At 47.6% G+C, this 26,007-nt stretch overlaps 3 protein-coding genes across 3 annotated transcripts; all 3 read right to left on the bottom strand.

Annotated features, from left to right (window-relative positions):
* Positions 1-2,493: 2,493 nt before the first annotated feature.
* Positions 2,494-12,992, bottom strand: LOC144108151 (kelch domain-containing protein 3-like). The gene is made up of 5 exons (XM_077641429.1): positions 11,910-12,992; positions 4,310-4,364; positions 4,192-4,223; positions 2,714-2,821; positions 2,494-2,637 (listed from the first exon to the last, which is right to left on the bottom strand). Exons 1-5 carry the CDS (start codon positions 12,990-12,992, stop codon positions 2,494-2,496), a joined length of 1,422 nt encoding a protein of 473 aa, XP_077497555.1.
* A 6,051-nt stretch (positions 12,993-19,043) lies between these two features.
* LOC144108149 (kelch domain-containing protein 3-like) lies at positions 19,044-20,201 on the bottom strand. Its single transcript, XM_077641428.1, has one exon. The coding sequence runs from the start codon at positions 20,199-20,201 to the stop codon at positions 19,044-19,046; it is 1,158 nt and encodes a 385-aa protein (XP_077497554.1).
* Positions 20,202-24,577: 4,376 nt separating this feature from the next.
* On the bottom strand, positions 24,578-25,735 carry LOC144108148 (kelch domain-containing protein 3-like). The gene has a single exon (XM_077641426.1). The coding sequence runs from the start codon at positions 25,733-25,735 to the stop codon at positions 24,578-24,580; it is 1,158 nt and encodes a 385-aa protein (XP_077497552.1).
* Between the last annotated feature and the right edge of the window lie 272 nt (positions 25,736-26,007).

Below are 26,007 nucleotides of genomic sequence, written 5' to 3'. Positions count from 1 at the left end.
AGCGTCGGTGGCAATCACCGATACCAACTCGCGAACAAGCCAGGTCGGAAGCGCCACCGCGCCTTGCGTTGCCGTAGTATGTCGTGACAGAAATCTTTGTTCACCTGCTGGTTGATTTGAATGCTGTAGAAGTTGGCCGGGAAGTACCGATGCCCAGAATACATAAGTTACGGTAGTGTGGGGAAGCTTCGACACTGAGGACATCTCGCGGCTAGACGCAACACTGAAATTTAATCCGACGCAGCTCTGTGGCATATATTCGCAGCTCGTTGGCATATACGCCAGAGGTCATGAGTATGCGGCATTTTTAGATTTGCGGTTTTACGCCGAAGTTTATACGCAGGTAAATATTCTGGCGTGATGCCCGACGATTGCCTCCGAGAAATTGTCAAGGGCGTATGTGAAGAAAGCACACTTACGACACGTAGGTAATTAGGCACCATAGGCATCATAGGGAATGCCTAATTACAATAGGTAATTAGGCACCATTATTATTATGCAAAAACGTGTCCGAAGTTTGGCGCTTCCGGGTGGAGAGAAAAAATAAAGTCAAAATGCTTACCATGCCAGCAAAAACGAAATGTTGGAGCCTGAACGTGCTTATGAAAACGCTACAGCGCACTTGTCACCTTCAGGACGCACGCCTAGCCCACCCGCAAGTTTATACTTTGATAGTGCCACTCATGGTTCATGCAGTCTTTCTAAGGGTATACGTTCTCAACTGCATCACTGTACCTGTGGACTGCGCCTACTTGTTTAGTGCAGTGTGGGTGCTGGCCCTATGCAAACTTGCCCCTGCATGAGCGCCTAGATGATTTGCGCCTTTGACTGTCTATTTAAGGGGAACTTCAATGAATAGATGCGTGCAAATGTTAACCATCATGTGGAGGTTATGAGATGTAGGAAACAGGACCTTTTTATAAATAAAGTACTCTGGAGGCTGCTGTGAGGGATTAATTTAATTGCATTTCATGCATTGAAAATTAATATTCGCCTTGTGTCTGCCCTTTTTTTCCATCGACTAGTTCTGCCAAGGCAAGAAAGACCACACATCGGTCAAGTATGGCATCGCCGTATTCGACGTCGAATTGGATGACCCAGAAAACAAATGCGGCATGGGTGCTTACTCGAGGCTGAAATCCGTCAAGAAGCTGTTTGACTATATGAACAACAACTTCACATCAGCCAGCGACTTCGAAAAATGCGGAAAATAAATTTTGCACTTGCATAAGACATGCACAAGACACAAGCTATCGCTACAAATATCTTGCCCATGCCAGCTGTACACAACTACTGCAACCAAATATGGCGAGAGACAGGTCTGTCAGCCACAGAAGGTTAGCGCTAGCAGCCAGGAAAATGGAAAAAACTAAGAAGGAAGGGGTAGACAGGAAACTTGTGAGAAAGACAGGAAAGTGAAAGGTAAAGGAGAGGACAGGAAAAGGCGACTGCCGATTTCCCTTGTCGGGCCAGGCCGGAGGTGCCGTCTACAGGAAGCTGGGGCAAAAGTGATGTGTTGCCTCCGCCGGGGGCCTTAAAGGTCCAAACACTCGGCATCGGCACAACCACCAGGATTCCTATTTCCGCGGACATGGCGATGCCACGCACGGCTAAGCGCGGGTGTTCGGGTCCGTGGTAACGCACTGCCCACAATCATCCCCCTGCAGGGATGTCCCTGCCGATGCTCAGGGACCCTTGGTGTCGCCGCTCACCAACGCCTGCAAGCTGCTGACGCCCCTGGGGGGGGGGCATCGATTGAAATGAACACAGCATTGAAAGCTACCGTTTTATAACATTATTTACAACAAAAACGAAGGCTGCAAACATTGCTAAGCACGCACAAAAAGCATTGTCAGTGCTCTCCTCTGCTTTTGAATCGATAAAAGAAGCGGCTGGGTGCTTGGCTGGACGAGAATATTTACACACCACAAACTAAGAAAAAATACTTGCTCCTAACACTGAAGAATTACGCTAGCGGAAAATAAAGAAGGCAGTACACCATGATGAAAGGGTGCCAAATATTCCTCAGTTACTTGCCGCAAACCACCTAAGGGCTTCATGGGGTTTCTTAGGGCTTCTTAATTTTATTTTTGTAAGACAGGTGCAGGACACCAGGATAGATAATGAAGAGGGATTAAGTAGTACAGCAGCTTGTAACCCAACTCGTAACAGAATATTTGTATAAAGTAGCAATCACATTCTTTTGGCCGGGAGGCGAAGAAATATTAACTTGGTGGTTACAATTGGTCAACATGCCGCTAATTCAACACTGGACTGACAGATGACCATCCAGACTGGAAGACAATGCGAATAAACTGACGGCTTTCGGCCTTGAAAGCAACAATTGATCATTGTGAGTTAGAGCATCATCGTGTGTGCTCGGACTCATCCAGCTTTGACTCCCTGGAAAGTGTCGCCAACGCTCCAGAACGCCAAAAGCAAGCTGCGGTGCAGCCAGATATATTCCCGAATACAGAAAGAGGCGACTGGTCGTCATGATCGACACCTTGGTGGCATCGGCGGCTCGCTTGCGGTGCTCGAGGCTTGCGTATAAGGGAAGTAGTACAGCTGCTGGGCGAGGTTGAACTGCCATCTGGAGGCGCGCAGCTCAGTCAGTTCGAGCAGCGTTTTGCGCGCCTGCGCCGAAAGGTGGGGCAGGAGGAAAGCCTCCCGTAGTGTTCCTGTATATGCTGCTCCCTGCGGGAGCATATACAGGAACACTAGCCTCCCGCAGCCTCCGAACCAGGGTCTCCACGCGATGGGGGGCGTCGCGCTCGACGGCCTCGCTGGCGAGTGTTAGCACCGACCGCAGGCACTCCATCTGCGAGGTGCCGGGTGCAGTAGTCAGCACGCGTGATGTATAACGCGCTCACTGCGAAGACCAGCTTAATTCGAGAGAAATGAGCGACAGTTACTGTTACCAGTATTTTTACATATCGGCCCCCCTTTCACCCCTTAATATCTTCCGTCACTGAGGAGTTAACCCGCTGCAAGACAGCTAGCGTGCCTTCTCTTCAAGTAACTAACTTCTTAATCTCATCCGCCCATCTAACCTTCTGCCGCCCCCTGCTACGGTTGCCTTCCCTTGGAATCCACTCCGTTACCCTTAAGGATCGGCGGTTATCTTGCCTTCGCATCACATGTCCTGTCCAAGCCCATTTCTTCCTCTTGATTTCGACTAGGATAGAGCCCTGCATTGAGGGCTCCACTCATGAAGACGGTGATGATGACAATTGTGATGATGATGACGATGGAAGACTAGCTATAATAAACGTTTTCATCCTCTTCCTCCTCTGCACAGACTGTACACAGACCACCATGACAGCGGCTATGCAAGATGTTCATTGGCTCAAGATATGATACTTACCTTGCGCCTTGAGATGGTGTAAAAAAATTTGCACCCGAATAAAACAACTCGCTGCGTGAAACAAAATAGAATATTCTAAACGTGTTGCCAAATGATGATGTCTCGCTGCTGTGATGACAGCTAGGACTCAGACGTGGACAGCAAGCAAAACATTCCTGTTGTACCTCATCGTATGTAGCGCTTACAAGCATTAAATAAATTGCAACAGACGCGTAATTCGTTCAGGGCGGCTTATAGCTGATGGAACCCGCGGTATAGGCCCGGGGCCTTTGGCTTTTGAACGCGCTCCTGTCTTTGCAGATTTCTGTCCAAGCTAGGATGTGCGCACGACCTTCTTGACTGCGCTGTTTGAGGTGACGGAGGCTTTTTTAGATAATTTAAGCTAACACCTTTATTTTCTTCTTCACCCTTTAATGACCTCACTGCTGTAGGCTTGTCACCCGTCCCAACTCGGGAAATGCTCGCCAAGTAGAGTCGTCTGGTTCTCTCCGTGCTTGTTTATTTGGGAATGTATACACAAACCTCAGCTTTCAGTACATCGTCTGTACTCTCACGCAAGACACAACACGCGTTTATTTGTAGGTGAATAAACATCAACGACCGGTCTTTTTCATCATTTAGTTGGCCGTCCGAAAAAGCCGTCCCACAACTCCGTCCCACACCCCACAACTCCGAGCACCACATCTCCCGATCAGTGTTGGATCACTTCAAGCACGGAGTCCTGCAAGTCCTGCGCATACAAAGCAGTCAGCCTTGTGAAATCAGGACCGCAAACAGAAAGCACAGAACTGAGAGGCAAGCGAAGAACGGGGATCTATACACACCGTCTCATTCTCGTTACCTGTCTCAGCTTTAACTGAAAGCAAAGGCAGACGCGTCAGTACATATGCTGCACTCTACCGGCGCATGTTGCAGGCAGCTTGCGGCGTAATTACTACATACCTGTGTGCTTGATTACGATGGGCTTAGTAGGCGTCACAAGAGGTGTAACACCAATCTGCGAAAACGCACAAGCAAACAGCGAGTAATGAGACAAAGTGCAAGCGCACAATAGTTTAGACCCATTTTCAACGGTTTCCACAGCGCTTTTTTAGGATCAATCTTCTTTCGATACGAATTTTTTCAGTGTTATGTTTTGTCTTTAGACGACTCCTATGACACATCTATGACAAGGACCCTTCAAAAGTGAGAGACATCACAAAATATTTACGCAAATAGCTTAATGTGTAGGTTTAAATATCAGACGTTCTGCTAACCCTGCTGAAGTGGAAAATTGTGTTTTAAGATTTAATAAATCTCGAAAGAAATAATAACGAAAGAGAATTCAAGTATTTGTTTTAGGGGCTGCCTGTATAAAGATAATTTACATCGCAACAGTTTGTTGTTATACTTCACGTCAGCTAGAACAGTGGATGGCATAACATTTGACAGTAATCAGTCATGCGCCCGCTGTGGGGTTCACTCTCTAGCGAGGTGATAGCTTATTTGCATACTTTCATAAGGAAGCTAATAGCCTGGAACATTCTTATCAATTTACCTGCAGTTGTCATATATTGGCGCAACTACAATGCGCTCAAAAGTTTTGCGAAGCCAAGAACGTAGGAGTAGGAGCTATAAACTTCAAAGATAGCATATATGCTCATTATATTGGCAATTACTTTGTGACTATTTAGTGCAGTCTTGCAAAGGGTCTTTCAAAGAAACGATATCAGCTGTATCCTCTTCTCTGATGCACGATAGTCTAGTCATTTCATGAAGATTGTCACAACGCAGTAACAAATCGTGAATTGCTTCCTTCTTGTTTTGCTGACCTTAGGCAGTTAGTTGCAAACAAATCAGCTTGTATACGTACAGGGAAGCTGTTTCGTGCGAAGCCCCAATAAAACACACCTTGTTAAGCATCCCGGTATTCGAAGAGCGGTATCGCTTCTCGGGCAGAGAGGCCGCTCGCGGCTTGGATATTTTGCATATTTTCCTTCCACTCCTATTCGGCCTACACAGCAGCCATTGTGTCATCAGTAAAAAGCCTGTTTAGGAAATGTCATCGAAGAATTATAAAGATTACTTGCAGGTATATGGTTTATGCATGGGGGTTTAACGTCTCAAAGCGACTCAGGCTATGAGGGACGCCGTAGTGACGGGCTCCGGAGACTTCGACCACCTGGGGTTCTTTTACGTGCACTGACATCGCACACCACACGGGCCTCTAGAATTTCGCCTCCATCGAAATTCGACCGCCGCGGCCGGGATCCAAACCGCGTCTTTCGGGCCAGCAGCCGAGCGCCATAACCACTGAGCAACTGCGGCGGTTTCCAGATTACTTGGAATGTCAGTTATTCTGGTATCACTCTTCGCGGGCACGCAGAAAATGAACGATTGTTGTCAGCGCCTCGCATTGCTTATTCCAATTGCTTCGCGAAACCACCACTTCTGTGCAGTCGTCAACACCTACTTCACTAAACTCGCCGCACAGCATTATCTACAAATGAGGATAAAAATGACCTAGGCAAGAGGCTCAGTCAGGCCATGAGTTGCACACCGAGGGCAATGCCCTGCTGCGAAATAACAATACACTCGAATTTTAATATCATCAGCAGAAAACCTACGCCTAGCTCGCTATAAATGCATCTTCTCCCATGTGTCTTCCATTAACTGTGTCCAGTGACAGCCGTGGCCACAATTCACCCTGGAAACCTTGTGATCGCATCCAGCCACCTGACTCTCTGCAAGCCCCTCCTACTCTTGCGTTATCTTGGAATCCAGTCCATTGCCCTAAACAATCATCAGTTATCACCAGTGCGTCAATACGCAACTGCACGGTAGCCGAGGCCGAAGAGGCAGCCGTAGCTCTAGCGACAGCGGAGGGCTACCGATTAAGCGGGTGTCTAACCATACTCGCAGACTCCCAAGCAGCATGCCGTAACTATCTATACGGCAGAATCAGCCACAACGCGTTCCGAATTCTCCGCTCATGTGGCAACCCCAACAACAACAACCGAGCCAAACACGCGATAGTTTGGATACCGGGTCACACCGACATTACGGTAGACCAAAGCTATGCAGAGATTCTAGACTACTTGAGAGGGACAAGCAAAAAGTATCCCCCCCCCCCCCACATGAACAGCTATGCAGTGAGGACGCCATAGGGTGACGAAAACTGCCAACGGGAACTTTCCCGTGCTTAAACTTGATAAGTAAAATGTACCCCACACAGTACGAAAGCGTATGCCCGTGGTGTGGAGATACACCAACCCTATACCACACCACACGGGCATGCCAGAAAGTCGGCGAGCTAACCATAGTAGAAAACCCGAGTTCGGAACAGTGGGAGAGGATGCTTTCCAGCGACATCGTAAAAGTCCAGCAAGGACTAGTAAGACGTGCTCGCAGGTCAGCTACCCTCAGTCGAGCCCTGGACTAAGGGAACCAACCCTGGAGCAAGATGGAAGAAGTCATCTGAAACCGCTAATACCTCTGTAAAATAGAGCAAAATAAACGTTTTACCTACCTACCTCTCTCGTGCTTCAGATTTGTGGTTACTATCTGCCCGCAGTAGATGTATTCCCTTCCCCCTTTTTCTTTGCTTCGTTGCCCGTTGTAAACTGCTGCTACATTGCGGGAGTGTTAAATATTAGGATTTTAATTTTTAGATCGACAGCTGTGCTTTTTCTGCTTAGGTCCTCGATCATGTTTTGCAGCTCTTCATCAGAGTTACTTAGTGCAGCAATCTGATCAACAAATCGCAGATTACTAATCTATTCTGCATTAACTTGTATCCCAAACAATTCTTAATCAAGACCTCCAGTAAACACGCGAAAAGTAGCACTGACGAGTTCTTCTTTCCCTGCCGGCATTCTTCATGGTTCTGCCTTTATTACTTTCTATGTGGAGGTATATTTTAGCAGCGCAACTGCTATATATATATTTCGCTGTATTCTTCAATACACCTCTTCTACAACCTTGTCGTGTCATCACTGAATGATTTGTGAGGTTTCGAATGAGGCACATGCTTTCTAGAAATCTATTATAGCTACATTAAAGGATGGTGATATTCTACGCATCTTTCTGTCGCATGATTGATGGTTCAAATGTGCTCTATTGTGGAGTAGCCTTTACGAAAGCCGTCTGGTCATTTGGTTGCTTCAAGTCTAAGGATGCTCGAACTCTATGAGCGAATTCCTTACATAGTAAATACCTTGTCGGCAGTTTACAGTAAGCTGATCGAGTTAAATTATTTCATAACCATGACATCCACTCTCTTACGAATTAAGATAACGTTAGCGTTGAGCACAGCCATCAGCTCTGTCTATAGCGTTCTTCCAAGATTCCGGAAGCACGTGTTCATCAGGCATTGTGTACACGGGGCGTCCAGTTTTTCTAGCACAATTTGCCCAGCGTCATTCTACAGATCTGCACTCACCTGACCCTGACAACTTTAATATAGATATGGTTTATCGCGCCAACCAGGTTTTATGAGGGCCGGCTAATTACTATGAAGTGCACCACAAACAGCACTGAACACGGAAGTAGTGCTCAAGAGATAAAAAAAAAACGTTGATGTCAGTAAACATGGGGTGGTCAGCAAAAGGTAATATTCTTTTAGTCGGCGGCCCCGCACCGCGTAAGATGAAAGAGGCAAACAGTAGATGACAGGTGATGATGTCAATTTACAGTGACTAAAGTGATTTTTCCAAGACGATGCACATGTCCAAGCGCACACCTGCTGGCACAGGTGTTTCACTTGCCATTCAAAGCTGTGCTTGTGCCCTGTGTGCCACTATAGGGGCCGGAAGTGCCTCTTACAAAGCACAAACATGCAGGCAGTCGAAGATACAGCTTCAGAAGCTACGAAAAAAAGAAGGCGGCGCACTTCCATAGATATTGACATATGTCCAGAAATTCTCATCTACTTGAGCACAGCCATCAGCTCTGTCTATGAATGACGCGACTAATTCCATTCGAGTTTCACTATTCAGTAATTTTGTTACCTATGCTCACATTCAATACGCATGTACGTCTATCAAAATATACCTATTCGGTTATTATCTGCAGGATCAATGTTAGGGATTAATTTTACCACACATTAAATGGCACTGCACAGGAGTGCGAGAAATTCCATGCAAGGTAACCAAGTACCGTATAAAGGTTTCCGATGTCCAGCTCTGTGAATGCATGCCCCCTCTGGGAGCTTTTTTCTCTGATTGCCATTCGGCAAAGGTACCCGCCACGGTGGCTCAGTGGTTAGAGCGCTCGGCTACTGATCCGGAGTTCCCGGGTTCGAACCAGACCGCGGCGGCTGCGTGTTTATGGAGGCAAAACGCTAAGGGGCCCGTGTGCTGTGCAATGTCAGTGCACGTTAAAGATCCCCAGGTGGTCGAAATTATTCCGGAGCCCATCACCACGGCACCTCTTTCTTCCTTTCTTCCTTCATTTCCTCCTTTATTCCTTCCCTTGCGGCGTGGTTAAGGTGTCCAACGATATATGATACAGATACTGTGCCATTTCCTTTCCCCCCAAAAAACAATTATTATTATTATTATTCGGCAAAGGCACAGTACTAACAGCGGAGCTTTATCGTGCCGCCGGTCTCTATGAAACGGTGAAAATTAAAAAAAAAGTTGCTCTTACTTTTGCCACGGGACTGATGACTGTCCACGGTGACTTGTCCTGGCGTGTCTCCTGCGGCGCAGATTTTGAGGGAGTTTTCACCGCAGTCTCGCCTTGTTTCTTATTAATCGGGGTTGCGGGTACCTTGAATATCTTCTCTGTCGACTTCCGAAGAGAATACATGATGTGCAAGGAGGGATCAATAATATAGCACTGTGTTCAACGCTGTGCCTGGCTGCAACGACTGTTTTTTGACCTCTTCGTCGTCGGCTTCGAAGAGCTGCTGAACACTGAAGCGATTCGTAAGTGGATATTCCTAGCGGAAATGCTGCTTTATATTCAGGAAATAATAAATGCTCTGCAGAGCAGTTGAGACAGCTCTCTCCTGGCGTTTAACTGGTCGCTGAGCAGTTACTAAGACATTTTCAGCGCAAACGAAGAAAAAAAGCCTGACGTCTTTTTCTTTCATTTCTAAATTATGACGCTTCCTTCGGTTTTTTAGGATAGAAAAGCTTTGATGAGTAGCATTCAGCTTAGTGCCCTTTATATGTCTTGCGGGACTTCCGGCTTCTTCCAAATTGAAGACACTGGCGAAACGAACGATAAAGCCAACTCTTATCTGATCGGACGACCCAAGAATATATTACGCCATTGAGTCGGTGTTCACACCTTTTATTTATTATTTATTTACAGCATATCCTGCAGCGCCGAAGCGTTACAACGGTAGAGCGTGTACAAATAATAAAAACAACGCAAAGAAAGAAACAGCACACAATTGAGAGATGACGAGTATATAAAAGAGATATTCTCAATTTGAAACCAGCTATAAAATCCATGAGAACAACAGAGTGCGAGGAATATTCAAGTAATTGCAAATTATGAATAAATTGAGCGGAGTGGACATCGTCAGCTAAGACGACCTCTTCTGGTAAAGTGTTCCATTCGAGCCAACAACTTTAATGCCAACACAGACAGTCGACGTTTGCAACAGTGGAGAAAAACTGAGATACCTGCCGAGCACTTGGAGCTTCGTGGAGTGGATGCACCGGAGATCATGAAACTTGGTGCGTAACATTTTAAATGAGACCGTGGTAACAGATCCGTCAGACGTAGTAACAGAATAAAATGCTTTCGTGCTCCCAAGATTAAATGCGTTCTTCACGGTGCCAGCTGCGGTTTCCTCCATTCACTTGTGACGAGGCGAATGCTCGCGGGGCACTTTATCGAAAGAGGTCCCCTCACACAACAACACATCGCTCCGCATAACTAAAGCACGTGAACGTACCGACAACATCCTCCGGTGTCCATGAAATTAACCGCCGCGCGACAAGGCAAAGGCGTCGAAGTAAACAGTACTGTCTGCTTTAAAATAACAAGGTGCAGCCGTTGTGTGGTGCGTCGGTCTTCAAGTTCTTCCTTGGAAGGAAGCGGCTGCAGCCTGCATTGTTCAGGAATCTGCTCGGTATCTCCACGCTGTCAGTACGTATCTTTCTATCGTGCAGCGAGGACCAAGTCTTCGCCGCAAAGGTAATAGTTCATTATTGCGATATGTAGCAAAATCTTTCTTTTAAAGTGTTTCCATCGCCCGCATCGAGCAGTTAAGACTGCCATAAAAAACCAATGGGGAACGCTTTTGATGATAGCGAAAACGCGAATAGAAAAAAAAATTACTGCTGTCGGGTGATCTGAAGATATAGTAATTGTCACAGTGAAAGTTTCATTTTATGAAAAAATTGCGTTCGTAAACAGTTTCCCGCTTAAAATTGCTTTTGTCCACGATTGCTGGGTATGGTATAGCACCTATAACATGCATAGCACGTAGGCCGTATACCGGAAATCATGGCATAGGGCTGCCATAAATTGCAATACCGCATTTTGAAATGATGTTTGCAAACTCGCCCTTGCACCAGGGCTCCAAACCGGAATCGCTATCAAATCGTTCCAGTCGCTTACGCCTTTCAGTAAAGCTTGATTGCCAGAAGATTTACGGCGACAAATAACTGATGAAATACTTCTCTGGTTTCGACAACGGCTGCTACCGTACATACTCAGAGTTAGTTATGTTACTGCAATAGCATAAACTGCCATTCAGATTATTAACCGCAGTTTACCAATATTACTCAAGAGAAAAACGTACAGCAGCTGTATCTTACCGGTACGCACCTAGGGGCAGAAACATGGAGGCTAACGAAAAGTTTTCAGCTCAAGTTAAGGACAACGCAACGAGCTATACACGAGAAAGTGATAGGTGTAACGTTAAGAGACCGGGAAGCGGGCAGAGTGGGTGAGGGAACAAACGCGGGTTAATGACATCCTAGTCGAAACCAAGAGGAATAAAGGAGGTAGGGCCGGGCATGTGATGCGAAGGCAAGATAACCGCTGGTCCTTAAGGGTAACGGAATGGATTTCAAGAGAAGGCAAGCGTAGCAGGGAGCGGCAGAAAGCTAGGTGGGCGGATGGGATTAGGAAGTTCGCAGGCATTAGGTGGGCGCAGCTGGAAAAGGACAGGGTTAATTGAGAGACATGCGAGAGGAGTTTGCCCTGCAGTAGGTGTAGTCAGGCTGATTATGATGATGATGATGAAAAATACCCTAAAGAAAACGCCTAAAATGAAGTATATAAGAAGAGACTGACTTGGTTTAAGAAGCTGGTCCTCATTTCTGTTCCGGAGAAATGAAGCGAACAGCAAATATATTTGGAAAAAACAGGAAGCATGAACATCTGTGCGTCTGTGTGCGAACATTGCACGAAGGAGGAGGTACTTTACTCGAAAGGTTTTTTTTTTTTTTGCTGGAGCGTTGCTACAGCGGTCGCGTAGATTATCGTCCCCATCTTCTATGGCTTCATCAAAAGATTCCTGGCAGTCTAGTGCTCAGCTTGAGCCTGCAGGATAAGATGACGGCGAAGTGCTGCTGTACCTTGTGAGTGCACTGACCTCCTTTTTAATGGCAGGCGGCAGGTGGCCGACATGCACGCGTGCATCTATGACAGCCATCAGACACATAGTCTTCAATGTAGGACAAAAGTCTAGCACGTGCATATCCGTCAGCGCCTCTTCGCATAGCTCAGAAGTCTCCTCTGCACTAGACTGCATCCACTGCTCGACCGTTGCGTAGGATTTCAATCCTCGACCACCGAAGACGAAAAGCAAATTGTCAATCACGCAGCAGCCCGGGAACCGCCTGGCCGACGGGCCTGACCGCTTCGGCGTCACTACGCTCCAGGAGGACCTCTCAGGGCTGTACTTGTGGATGACGCCAAAGTATCGGTCCCGGTCGAAGTCCAAACCTCCAAATACATACAGCTCTCCGTTGTAGACGAAGGTGGCGTGATCTTCGCGCCCTTCGGGGGGAAAGCCATCGACGCGGGGCCGCACCCATGTCGAGGTGGACGTGTCCAGATACACCAGAGAGCTGCTGTAGGCTGTGCCTCGGCCAGAGAGCACAAGGGCTCCGCCCCACACGTACATACGGTCCCCAATGGCGGACGCCGAATGGTACATGGTGTTCTCCGGCAGCTCGCCCCTGGTTGGCACAGTATGCCAGCGCAATGTCTTCAGGTCGAGGAAATCTATCTGCGGCGTGGGTGGGCCATCCACCGGCCATCCACCATAGAGGTAGACTCGGCTGCCCACCAAGCATGCAGTTTGGCCGAACCGAAATTCTGGCCATTGGCCAGACACTTCCAGGAGACTCCATGCCATCGTCCTGGTGTCGAAGCGGTAAACTACTCTACCCACTTCGAGATAATCCCGGCTGCTCCAGAGGTAGGCGCTGTCACCGTAGGCGACGACCGTGCGGCTGTAATTATTATGCCAGGGGCTCCCGTCCGGAAGGGACTGCGTCTGCAGCTGGTTCCACTGGCAGGTCGCAGGGTCGAATACGTAGACTTCGACGGACTCGCGTGTGGTGGGGTCCACGTCCTCGCGGTCGGGGTCGAACGAGTAGATCTTGCCATTAATGGAGACAGCCGTGTAGTTTGCGCCTTCTGGCACGCCTTCCAGCCGCACCGTCCACATCTTCGCCACTGTAAAATCCTCCCGAGAAAGATGCGCAGGTTTCTTTTCGGTCGTAGAATGTGCACGTGCACGTGCGGGATCGTTTTTTTTTCTTCTTCTTCTTCTTCTTCTTCTTCTTCTTCTTCTTCTTCTTCTTCTTCTTCTTCTTCTTCTTCTTCTTCTTCTTCTTCTTCTTCTTCTTCTTCTTCTTCTTCTTCTTCTTCTTCTTCTTCTTCTTCTTCTTCTTCTTCTCCTTCTTCTTCTTCTTCTCAAGTAATATGGCACATACCCACGTGGGGGGGATTGGCCAAGGTATAGAGTAGAATGCCCCTTTCTTCGTTCCCCTTTATGCACGTGCACCTGTGTGAGGGATGTTCCAGTGCCCCTACTGGCGAACTTTCATACCTTGGGTGCATTGGCAAAAACTATATATAATTATAAGATAATAACAAAAAAATATATAAAGTGACTGTACATTGTTTTGTGAAGAGTTACGTGTTGGCTTTCAGGTTTTTCTGTGTCCTTCGCTTGGCCGCAGTAACTTATTCTGCGCAAAATTAAATTAGCTGCCAGGTGTTTGCGCGCCGGCGTGTCTGTCTTCTGTGTATTTATCATTTCCTCTGTTCCCCTTCATGGCGCCTTTTTGAAAAAATGTGTTCAACCACGTTGCCAAACAGTATTCAAAAGCCATCTATACTTTGCCAAGTGGTGAAGACCAGTATGAGATGCGCTATTGAAATGCTGGCAGAAAGGCAAGGCGTTTTTCGAGAATGCCGCGTCACCCACCAAAAGGATGACGATGCATCTGAGATGCACGCAACAATGTTCTTCGGCCCACTTCCATAAAAACCGCTGTTTGTCGCAGAAATGTCAACTTCTGCTGAAACGTCAAATGTGCCTGGGGTGCCAAGTGTTTACAAACGCACGAGGTATCCAGGAAACGATGCTTTGTTTCGTCTCAAAATTCTCGTAAGCAGCAGGCTGGAATGTACTGAGAGGGAGAGAGAAAGTGTGACTTGATGCGTACCGGTTAAGACCTGCGCGAACTGTATGAATGCCAAAGCTGGCGTCGAGGCGCGCTTTCATTCGGCCGCTCCAAACACGACATAAAAATGGCTGTGTTCACGCTTGTGGAAGCATGGAAAAATTATTCCTGCCTCGTGGAAGCATGGAAAAATTATTTTTATTCCAAGACCCCACAAGTCTATCACCACCCTAAACAACATCCGCCCCATTTCTCTTACATCCTGTGTAGGCAAGGTCTTCGAGCACATAATTCTTGCTCGGCTAACAACGTACATGGAAGACAACCACCTTTTCCCCCACAGTATGCTCGGATTTCGTGCGCATCTATCTGCGCAGGACGCCCTACTTCAAATTGCGCATGACGTGCTTGATGATACCATCCCCCACAACACTAAAGCTATCCTGACAGTAGACCTCACCAAGGCATTTGACAGAATTCGACACGATGCCATCTTACGGGAACTGCAGGCACTACAGGTAGGCTCTAAAACCTACAATTACGCTCGCGCGTTTCTCTCGGGCCGCACTGCCTCCCTGCACATAGATCAGATTACCACATCCCCTTATAGACTCGGAGAGCTCGGAACCCCTCAAGGGGCGGTCCTTTCTCCTCTTTTCTTTAACGTTGCTCTCATCCCCCTAGCTCACAAACTGGCTCTAATCCCACACCTAAAGCATACCCTGTACGCTGATGATATTACCACATGGACCACTCATGGCTCTGACGGGGAAATTGAGGAAACTCTTCAGTTAGCAGCAGACACCATCTCCTCTCACGCGTCATCCATCGGGCTCGAAAGTTCCCCATCTAAGTCCGCGCTCTTCCTAATTAGGCCAAAATCTAGCGCTAACTCGCCCATCCAAATCAATTTAAAAGGATCCCCTATCCCCATCACACCCGCCCTCCGCATCCTTGGCCTCCACTTGCAGGATTCTGGAAGAAATGAACGTACCCTTAAAAGGCTCAAGGCCTCCACGCAATCCGTGTTGCACCTTCTACGCCGAGTGTCCTCCCTTAACAAGGGTTTAGACGAAGCGGACAACATGAAAGTAGTGCACGCATTTACGCTTAGCCGCATTCTATACGCAACCCCATATCTCAAATTGAACCGCACGGAAACCGAACGCGTGAACACAATGATCCGCCTTGCGACTAAGGCAGCCCTAAACCTAACTCGTAGCACTAGCACAGCCAAACTTCTTGCTCTAGACATGCATAACACCATTCAGGAACTAGTTGACGCGCACCTTCAGACACAGTACCTCAGACTTGCCACGAGCGCCACTGGCCGCCGTATACTCTCCTCCCTTCGCATCAACATACCCGCTAACCAGTCAACCCTTATAGCCATCCCTCGACACATCCATACACCTCTCGTTGTGAAACCCCTTCCTCGAAACGTCCATCCCCAATATCACATCCCTCGCCGCGTAGCTCGCGCTAATGCCCTCCATAAGTATTATGGGCAAGCCCACCATGCCGTTTGGGTAGATGCCGCATGTACAGCGCATGAAGCGGTAGCAGTTGCCCACAATCTAACCCTAACTCACTGTCTTCCCTCGGGCTCTACGCCTGAGGAGGCAGAGGAGACCGCCATCGCCCTAGCCCTTGCACATTCGGACGCCCAATACATCTTCAGCGACTCCAAAACGGCTCTGTCCAACTTTGCCAGGGGCAGTATTCACGCCCCTGCCTGGCAATTGTTGAACACCCCTACCCAAAATTTACCGCGCAGGGTAGAGCTTCAGTGGGTGCCGGCTCATTCTGGGAACCCTGGAAACGAGGCTGCCGATAAATTGGCCCGAGGTCTGATTTGCCGGGCTCAGGACAGTCTCGATCCAGGATTCTCGAGGGAGCGGGCGCACACCTTTGCGGAGCTCACGCAAATACCCCGTTTGGACCGTCGGACTTACCCTCCTCTCCACCCCTCTCTTACGCACTCCCAACAGATCCTCTTCAGACGCCTCCAGACCCGCTCTCTGTCATCCCCTCAGCTTTTATCCCACTATTGCGGCACATCCCCTGCATGCTCCATATGCGGTGACCCCCACGCCACACTCTCCCATATCCTTTTCGGCTGCCCTGCTGACCCTCCCCTGCGGGGACAGCACGCCATCTCGAGCTGGGAGGACTGGGAGGTCCTGCTTATCTCTGCAGACCCGACATCAAAGCTTGATGCGGTGACTCGGGCTGCCGACGTCATGTCCCGGCATGACCTACTTGATGCAGTGCGGAACCGCGCAGTGGCCCAGGGACCCAGCTGTGTCTAAAACTCACTTGCTGAATAAAGTTTTTCTCTCTGTCTGTTCCTTCTTGTTATTCCTCTTCGGTTGTCGAAGTCATCGTTGATTCACATAATGTCTTTTCCGCGAGCAAATTTACTAATCATTAGGTACATCCTGGTTAATTGTCAATGTTTGCTGCCTACACTATTGGAAATCCTTAAACCTCCGAAGCTTCTTGATTGGTTTTCTTGATTTGTAAGATTCTTGCCCCTCCTTCTGTGCCAATATGTAGTCTCTCGGTCTCGTCTTCAAATGTGATCTGCCAGGTGTATTCAAATGTGGTGTCGCAGGTATCTGCGGATTGTGTTTTGTTAACTGATTTCTTTTTGGTTTTTTTTAGCTATGTTGCCACCATGGAAGCACGCTAGCCCTCTGCCTTGCTGCCACAGGAGTGACAGTGGCGGTCAACGCAGGCTACTGTTTTTCGTATGATTTCTTCAGTATTTTTTTACCACGTCCTGTAACATTGTAACTAGCTTATGATCTTTTATTATCTCCGGTTTTCTCTTTGTGTGTTTTTTCCAAGCATTCCTGTCAATATTTTTCTTTCGTGCTCCGTTAAGACGCAATTCTGTGCGTAATTATCAACTCCTTGTACTTCAGCATCACAACGGCAACTGCGCTCTCCACTAATGCTGACTCGCTGGAAGAAAAATGCAAATTGCCCGTGTCCTGTGATGGCTTTTGACTGGTGGTGATTTGTAGTAAATGTTCCTGGCATTTGCTTAGTGCTCTTAACCCACTGAGATGCGAAGGTATTCTTTCCTTCGTTGTGCCAGATGTTATTTCATTTATGTGCAAGTTCCATTTTCAGTTGCTTTCTTATAAATTGTGTAGTTGTCGGCAGCTTTTCCTCCTCTCCAGTATCTTTCGCTTTCGTCGCTAGAGATGCTGTTGTTTCACTGCCAATATTTCCCCTGTGCCCCTTGAAATAAATTAAAAATATTTGGTATCGCTGGAGACTTTGCAGTTTTCTCTTGACTGTGTGAAAAATAGGGTTAGTGTTGCTCGGATTCTCTTCTGGCTTTAGCTGCCAACAAGCTACCGGTTAAGATTTGAAGTTTTTGACGGCCACTTTTAGACTGAATAAAATGTATTCCTTTTTCTATAGCTACTGTTTCTAATTGAAAGTTTTTGGAATATTTTGGCAATTTTCATTGTTTTTGTGCAGAAAAAAATTTCTTCTAAAGTTTGGGTATTGCTCGTACTGATTAGTTAATACTGTCACATATAATAAATTCGGGATGCTTCTGACGATAGAAACAAAATTCAAGCCTGCCGAGGGGATATGAGAGGATAAACTGATTGTTGTAGTGTTATTTTACGATATATGAAAAGTCGCGTCACGTTCATAAATAATTTCCCGTTGAAAATGCGTTTTTCGAGCATTTCTGGGTATGCCACAACCTTCCTTTCGGAAGCGGAACATTGCATTCACAGTTTGTGATACCAGCCAGGTTAAGCACATATAGATCAGGTGCCGACAATCGCTGCTTGCTTTAGCTTCAGCAAGGGGTGTGAGTAAAGCAGTGACGGTATTTTTGGAACGAAGAATGTTCCTAGTGCCAACAATCCCGCGCAGAATGTGTAACCTCTCCAATGTCACATCGCAATTATGGGCATTTATTCACAACGGATCGGATCGGAAACACATTTAATGAGCTCTAGAAAAGAGATCTTCGCGGCTTCAGACGGCGTCTTCCATCTTCCGATGGCGTCTTCCGTCTTCATTCATAGGGATTGTGCCTTAGTCCAAGGCTCAACTGAATATGGCCATCTCGCGAGCTCACTCTACTATGCACCTTTGGCCTTTCAAGCTTACGCTGGAAAGCATACTCTCCCACTGCTCCGCACTGCGTTTTTCATTCTACGAATAGTTGGAGGCTCAATCTTTTGACAGGCCTATGATATATGGTATAAATCTGGTTTCTCTCCGCACCATGGGCACCTAGCCTCATACTGCGTAGGGAACATTTTATTAAGAAGGTTTAGATTCGGAAAAGTACCCGTCTGCAGCTGTCGCCATGCAACAGCATCCTCTCTACTTAGATCCTTATATAGGGGTGGATACTTGTCTGACCCCTTTATAATAATTTAGGATATCTGAGTATCCAATGGGTACTGCAACATTACTGCCATTGGCACGGCCGGTTTTATTAGGCGATGTTCAAAACTACGCAACTGTATGTACCCGCTGAGAGTCAGCACAACATAAAATTTGAACACATAAACATGCGTAGCACGTAGGCTGTACGCCGGAAATAATAGCATACGGCAGCAATGAAGACTGACGCCATTTTCTAAAATGTTTGAATATTTACCCTGGCCCAAGGCTCAAATCAGCTATGATTCCCTAACCGTTGCAGTCGCTATAGTCAAGCTAGGCGTGATTGCCAGAAGATGTTGCGGTGACAAAAAATTGATGAAATACTTGTAAGGTTTCTACACTGGTTGCTTCCTTCATACTCAAAGGTAGAGTTGTGTTAGTGAAATGGTCTAAAAATACCTGTTATGAAATAAACTTTAATAGAGAGATGTCTTAGTTTAAGAAGTCGTTTCTCAATTATTCTCCGGAGGTATAATAACAAGGAAACTTGGAGTCGTCTGCATGGACACATGAGCATTTGCGCATTTGTGTGCAAACTTTGCACGAAGCAGGGGGCAATTTACTTGAAAGCAATATTTTTTTTCTGTAGCGTCGCCACAGTGGTCGCGTAGATTACCGTCCCCACAGTCTATGGCCACATCGAAATAGTCCTGTCAGTCTGGTGCGCAGCTTGAGCCTGCAGGCTGAGATGACGGCGAAGTGCTCCTGTAGCTTGTGAGTGCACTGACCTCCTTTTTAATGGCAGGCGGCAGGTGGTCGACATGCACGCGTGCGTCTATGACAGCCATCAGGCACATAGTCTTCAAAGTCGGACAAAAGTTTAGGACGTGCATATCCGTCAGCGCCTCTTCGCATAGTTCAGAAGTCTCCTCTGCACTAGACTGCATCCACTGCTCGACCGTTGCGTAGGATTTCAATCCTCGACCACCGAAGACGAAAAGCAAATTGTCAATCACGCAGCAGCCCGGGAACCGCCTGGCCGACGGGCCTGATCGCTTCGGCGTCACTACGCTCCAGGAGGACCTCTCAGGGTTGTACTTGTGGATGATGCCAAAGTATCGGTCCCGGTCGAAGTCCAAACCTCCAAATACATACAGCTCTCCGTTGTAGACGAAGGTGGCGTGATCTTCGCGCCCTTCGGGGGGAAAGCCATCGACGCGAGGCCGCACCCATGTCGAGGTGGCCGTGTCCAGATACACCAGAGAGCTGCTGTAGGCGGTGCCTCGGCCAGAGAGCACAATGGCTCCGCCCCACACGTACATACGGTCCCCAATGGCGGACGCCGAGTGGTACATGGTGTTCTCCGGAAGCTCACCTCTGGTTGGCACAGTATGCCAGCGCAATGTCTTCAGGTCGAGGAAATCTATCTGCGGCGTGGGTGGGCCATCCACCGGCCATCCACCATAGAGGTAGACTCGGCTGCCCACCAAGCATGCAGTTTGGCCGAACCGAAATTCTGGCCATTGGTCAGACACTTCCAGAAGACTCCATGCCATCGTTCTGGTGTCGAAGCGGTAAACTACGCTACCCACTTCGATATAATCCCGGCTGCTCCAGAGGTAGGCGCTGTCACCGTAGGCGACGACCGTGCGGCTGTAATTATTATGCCAGGGGCTCCCGTCCGGAAGGGACTGCGTCTGCAGCTGGTTCCACTGGCAGGTCGCAGGGTCGAATACGTAGACTTCGACGGACTCGCGTGTGGTGCGGTCCACGTCCTCGCGGTCGGGGTCGAACGAGTAGATCTTGCCATTAATGGAGACAGACGTGTAGCATGCGCCTTCCGGCACGCCTCCCAGCCGCACCGTCCACATCTTCGCTACTGCAAATCCCTCCCGGGAAAGATGCGCAGGTTTCTTTTCGGTCGTAGAACGTGCACGTGCACGTGCGGGATCGTGTTCTTCAACCCTTTCTTCTTTCTCCTTTATGCACGTGCACCTGTGTGAGGGATGTTCCAGTGCCCCTACTGGCGAACTTACATACTTTGGGTGCACTGGCAAAAGCTATATGTAATTATAAGATAATAACAAAAATATATAAAGTGACTGAACATTGTTTTGTGAAGGGTTACGTGTTGGCCTTCAGGTTTTTCTGTGTCCTTCGCTTGGCCGCAGTGACTTATTCTGCGCAAAATTAAATTACCTGCCAGGTGTTTGCGCGCCGGCGTGTCTCTCTTCTGTGTATTTATCATTTCCTCTGTTCCCCTTCATGGCGCCTTTTTGTAAAAATGTGTTCACCCACGTTGCCAAAGAGTAATCAAAACCCATCTATACTTTGCCAAGTGGTGAAGAAAAGGATGAAATGTGCTGTTGAAATGCTGGCAAAGAGGCAAGGCGTTTTTAGAGAATGCCGCGTCGCCCACCAAAAGGATGACGATGCCTCTGAGGTGCACGCAACAATGCCCTTTGGCCCACTTCCCTAAAGACCACTGTTTTTCACAGAAATGTGAACTTCTGCTGAAAGGCCAAATGTGCCTGGGATTCCAAGTGTTTACAAACGCACAGAATTCTCTCTGAACGCAAAACTGTCGGAATTCTCGTAAGCAGCAGTAAGCAGAGAGAGAGAGAGCGATTTGATGCTTACCGGTTAAGACCTGCGCGAGCTGTATGAATGCCAACGCTAGCGTCGAGGCACGCTTTCATTCGGCAGCCCCAAACGCGACATAAAAATGACTGTGTTCACGCTTGTTGTGATAACTGGTAAATTAGGGAAAAGCTAATATGAAAGTATTCAATTTGTTTCTATTCTTTTTTCTAATTTCTCCGTCAACACAAATGCGCGTCTTGCACTCTATTCGGACTCAGGCTGTCGCAGTTGAGTGCTCGAAACTAAAGGAAAATTCCTTCCCTAAGGCTATGCTGAACACAATTCCATGAAAGCTGTCCCTGCGGCGGAGTCCGCGCTGTTGTCGGACTTGAGAGCAGGCTGCTCTTCCCTCAACATATACGTGTGTTCAAGACATGAATTTCACATGCGTCTACTCACCGCGATGCGAGTGCCAGCCAGTGTGTGTGTGTGTGGACATCACCCATGAAACTCATGGTATTATGCCAACATCAGCCTTCATTCCCGGTTTACCTTTCCTCCCTTTCCCCTCTCCCAGGTGTGAAGCAGCAGGCCAGGGTCATGTCACCACCGGCCGACCTTTCCTCCTTCCACCTCATTAAAATTCCTTTCTCTCTTTCCCTCGTTTAAGTCAAAACAGCTTCATCAGAATAAGTACTTTAGGTTGAGGTCGAGAAAAGAATACCTCGCCCGCAACACTAAGGCATCGCGGCTGATGAAAATCTAATTAAAAACAAAAGAAAGGGGCATAGTGCCAAGACGATAAAAGAAACCATTTTAATAAAGTTGAAAACAAGAAAATGTTCAGGAGGTGAAACCAGCGAAGACAGGTAAAGTTTGCCTTCTCTCTAGACTCCCCACGCGCGTCCAGTAATGTCATGTTTTTCTCCTTCTTCTGTCTTCCTCCTTGTTATTCCTCTTCGGTTGTCGAAGCCATCGTTGATTCACATAAAGTCTTTTCCGCAAGTAAATTTACTAAACATAAGGCAGATCCTGGTTAATGGTGAATGTTTGTTGCCTACACTATAGGAAATCCTGAAAGCTCCGAACCTTCTTGATTGGTTTTCTTGATTTGTAGATTTTTGCCCCTCCTTCTGTGCCAATATGTGGTCTCTAGGTCTTGTCTTCAAATGTTATCTGCCAGGTGTATTCAAATGTGGTGTGCCAGGTGTCTGCGGATTGTGTTTTCTTAACTGATTGTTTTTTTTTGTTGCTATGTTGCCACCATGGAAGCACGCTAGCCCTCTGCCTTGCTGCCACAGGAGTGACAGTGGCGGTCAACGCATGCTACTGTTTTTCGTATGATTTCTCCAGTATATTGTTACCACGTCCTGTAAAATTTTAACTAGCTTTTGATCTTTTATTATCTCAGGTTTTCTCTTTGTGGGTTTTTTCTAAGTTTTCCTGTCAATATTTTTCTTTCGTGCTCCGTTAAGACGCAATTATGCGCGTAGTGATCAAAATCTTGTACTTCAGGATCACAACGGTAACTGCGCTCTCCACTAATGTTAACTCGCTGGAAGAAAAATGTAAATTGCCCGTGACCTGTGATGGCTATTGACTAGTGGTGATTTGTAGGAAATGTTCCTGACATTTGCTTAGTGCTCTTAACCCACTGAAATGCAAAGGTATTCTTTCCTTCGTTGTGCCAGATGTTATTTCATTTATGTGCAAGTTCCATTTTCAGTTGCTTTCTTATAAATTGTGTAGTTGTCGGCAGCTTTTCCTCCTCTCCAGTATCTTTCTCTTTCTTCGCTAGAGAAGCTGCTGTTTCGCTGCCAGTATTTCCACTGTGCCCCTTGAAATAAATTAAAAAAATTGGTATCGCTGGAGAGATTGCCGTTTTCCGTTGACTGTGTGAAAAATAGTGTTAGTGTTGCTCGGATTCTCTTCTGGCTTTAGCTGCCGACAAGCTACCGGTAAAAATTTGAAGTTCTTGACGGCCACTTTTACACTGAATAAAATGTATTGCTTTTTATATGGCTAATGTTTCTGCTTGAAAGTCAGATGAATATTTTGGCAATTTTTATTGTCATTGCGCAGAAAAATATTTCTTCTAAAGTTTGGGTATCGCTCGTACTGATTAGTTAGTACTGTCACATATAATCAATTCCGGATGCTTCTGACGACAGGAAAAAAAACTCAAGCCTGCCGAGGGGATATGTGAGGATAAACTGATTGTTGTAGGGTTATTTCACGATATATGGAAAATCGCGTCACATTCATAAATAATTTCCCGTTGAAAATGCGTTTTTCGATCATTTCTGGGTATGCCACAACCTTCCTTTCGGAAGCGGAACATTGCATTCACAGTTTATGATACCAGCCAGGTTAAGCGCACATAGATCAGGCGCCGACAATCGCTGCTTGCTTTAGCTTTAACCAAGGCTGTGAGTAAAGCAATGACGGTATTTTTGGAACGAAGAATGTTCCTAGTGCCAATAATCACGCGCAGAATGTGTAACCTCTCCAAAGTCACATCGCAGTTATGTGCATTTATTCACATCGGATCGGATCGGAAACACATTTATTGAGCTCTAGAAAAGAGATCTTCACGGCTTCAGGTGGCGTCTTTCATCTTCCGATGGCGTCTTCCGTCTTCATTCATAGGGTTGGTGCCTTAGTCCGAGGCTCAACTGAATATGGCCATCTCTCGAGCTCGCTCTACTATGCACCTTTGGCCTTTCAAGCTTACGCTGGAAAGCATACTCTCCCACTGCCCCGCACTCGCGTTTTTCATTCTACGAATAGTTGGAGGCTCAATCTTTTGACAGGCCTATGATATATGGTATACGTCTGGTTTCTCTCCGCACCTAGCCTCATACTGCGTAGGGAACATTTTATTAAGAAGGTTTAGATTCGGGAAAGTACCCGTCTGCAGCTGTCGCCATGCAACAGCATCCTCTATGCTTAGATCTTTATGTAGGGGTGGATACTTCAGTCTGACCCCTTTATAATAATTTAAGATGTCTGAGTAGCCCATGGGTACTCCACACTACTGCCATGGGTACGACCTGTTTTATTCGGCGATGTTAAAAACTACGCAACTGTAGGCACCCGCAGATAGTTAGCAAAGCATAAAATTTTAACACATAAACATGCGTAGCACGTAGGCTGTACGCCGGAAATAATAGCATAAGGCTGCAATGAAGAGTGACACCATTTTCTAAAATGTTTGAAAATTCCTCCTGGCCCAAGGCTCAAATCCCCTATGATTCCCTAACCGTTCCAGTCGCTATAGTCATGCTAGGCGTGATTGCCAGATTTTACGGTGACAAAAAATTTATGAAATACTTGCGGGGTTTCTACACTGGTTGCTTCCTTCATACTCAAAGGTAGAGTTGTGTTAGTGAAATGGTCTAAAAAATGCCTGATATCAAGTAAACTTTAATAGAGAGATGCCTTAGTATAAGAAGCCGTTTCACATTTATTCTCCGGAGGTATAATAGCAAGGAAACTTGGATTCGAACTGCATGGACACATGAACATTTGCGCATTTGTGTGCAAACATTGCACGAAGCAGGGGGCAGTTTACACAAAAGATTTTTTTTCTTGCTGTAGCATCGCCCCAGCGGTCGCGTAGATTACCGTCCCCACAGTCTATGGCCACATCTAAAGAGTCCAGTCAGTCTGGTGCGCAGCTTGAGCGTGCAGGCTGAGATGACGGCGAAGTGCTGCTGTAGCTTGTGAGTGCACTGACCTCCTTTTTAATGGTAGGCGGCAGGTGGCCGACATGCACATTTGCATCTATGACAGCCATCAGGCACATAGTCTTCAAAGTCGGACAAAAGTCTAGGACGTGCATATCCGTCAGCGCCTCTTCGCATAGTTCAGAAGTCTCCTCTGCACTAGACTGCATCCACTGCTCGACCGTTGCGTAGGATTTCAATCCTCGACCACCGAAGACGAAAAGCAAATTGTCAATCACGCAGCAGCCCGGGAACCGCCTGGCCGACGGGCCTGACCGCTTCGGCGTCACTGCGCTCCAGGAGGACCTCTCAGGACTGTACTTGTGGATGATGCCAAAGTATCGGTCCCGGTCGAAGTCCAAACCTCCAAATACGTACAGCTCTCCGTTGTAGACGAAGGTGGCGTGATCTTCGCGCCCTTCGGGGGGAAAGCCATCGACGTGAGGCCGCAACCATGTCGAGGCGGACGTGTCCAGATACACCAGAGAGCTGCTGTAGGCTGTGCCTCGGCCAGAGAGCACAAGGGCTCCGCCCCACACGTACATACGGTCCCCAATGGCGGACGCCGAATGGTACACGGTGTTCTCCGGCAGCTCGCCCCTGGTTGGCACAGTATGCCAGCGCAATGTCTTCAGGTCGAGGAAATCTATCTGCGGCGTGGGTGGGCCATCCACCGGCCATCCACCATAGAGGTAGACTCGGCTGCCCACCAAGCATGCAGTTTGGCCGAACCGAAATTCTGGCCATTGGCCAGACACTTCCAGGAGACTCCATGCCATCGTCCTGGTGTCGAAGCGGTAAACTACGCTACCCACTTCGAGATAATCCCGGCTGCTCCAGAGGTAGGCGCTGTCACCGTAGGCGACGACCGTGCGGCTGTAATTATTATGCCAGGGGCTCCCGTCCGGAAGGGACTGCGTCTGCAGCTGGTTCCACTGGCAGGTCGCAGGGTCGAATACGTAGACTTCGACGGACTCGCGTGTGGTGGGGTCCACGTCCTCGCGGTCGGGGTCGAACGAGTAGATCTTGCCATTAATGGAGACAGCCGTGTAGTTTGCGCCTTCCGGCACGCCTCCCAGCCGCGCCGTCCACATCTTCGCCCCTGCAAATTCCTCCCGGGAAGGCTGCGTAGATTTCTTTTGGCTGTCGACAGCTGCAGCACGCGACGAGGTTCTTCACTGTCTTCAATTCCTTCTTCTTTCTTCTCGATGTCCGTACACAAGTACTTCGGCATACCAATGGTAATGATTGCTCTGCCGTTCAAAATTTTCTTCTACAAACAAAACGCCTACCATCATAAGCTTACGTAATGCCCATTATACTCTTTATATGGGTATTCCGTTCTGGCCAGTCCTCATTTTTTCCT

This window comes from Amblyomma americanum, chromosome 10 (assembly GCF_052857255.1).
Source record: "Amblyomma americanum isolate KBUSLIRL-KWMA chromosome 10, ASM5285725v1, whole genome shotgun sequence".
Classification (NCBI taxonomy): domain Eukaryota; kingdom Metazoa; phylum Arthropoda; class Arachnida; order Ixodida; family Ixodidae; genus Amblyomma; species Amblyomma americanum.
This window is presented reverse-complemented; position numbering and strand designations above follow the sequence as displayed.

Bases quoted from the DNA above. Each gene is read 5' to 3' on its own strand.
- LOC144108151 (XM_077641429.1), bottom strand. From the start codon at position 12,992: ATGTGGACGGTGCGGCTGGAAGGCGTGCCAGAAGGCGCAAACTACACG. The intron at 4,365-11,909 runs GTCAGTGCACTC...GCGTTTTCGCAG, and splicing joins CGCCTGCCATTAAAAAGGAG to ATTGGTGTTACACCTCTTGT. The intron at 2,638-2,713 runs GTATATGCTCCC...CTTTCGGCGCAG, and splicing joins TGCGGGAGGCTAGTGTTCCT to GCGCGCAAAACGCTGCTCGA.
- LOC144108149 (XM_077641428.1), bottom strand. From the start codon at position 20,201: ATGTGGACGGTGCGGCTGGGAGGCGTGCCGGAAGGCGCATGCTACACG.
- LOC144108148 (XM_077641426.1), bottom strand. From the start codon at position 25,735: ATGTGGACGGCGCGGCTGGGAGGCGTGCCGGAAGGCGCAAACTACACG.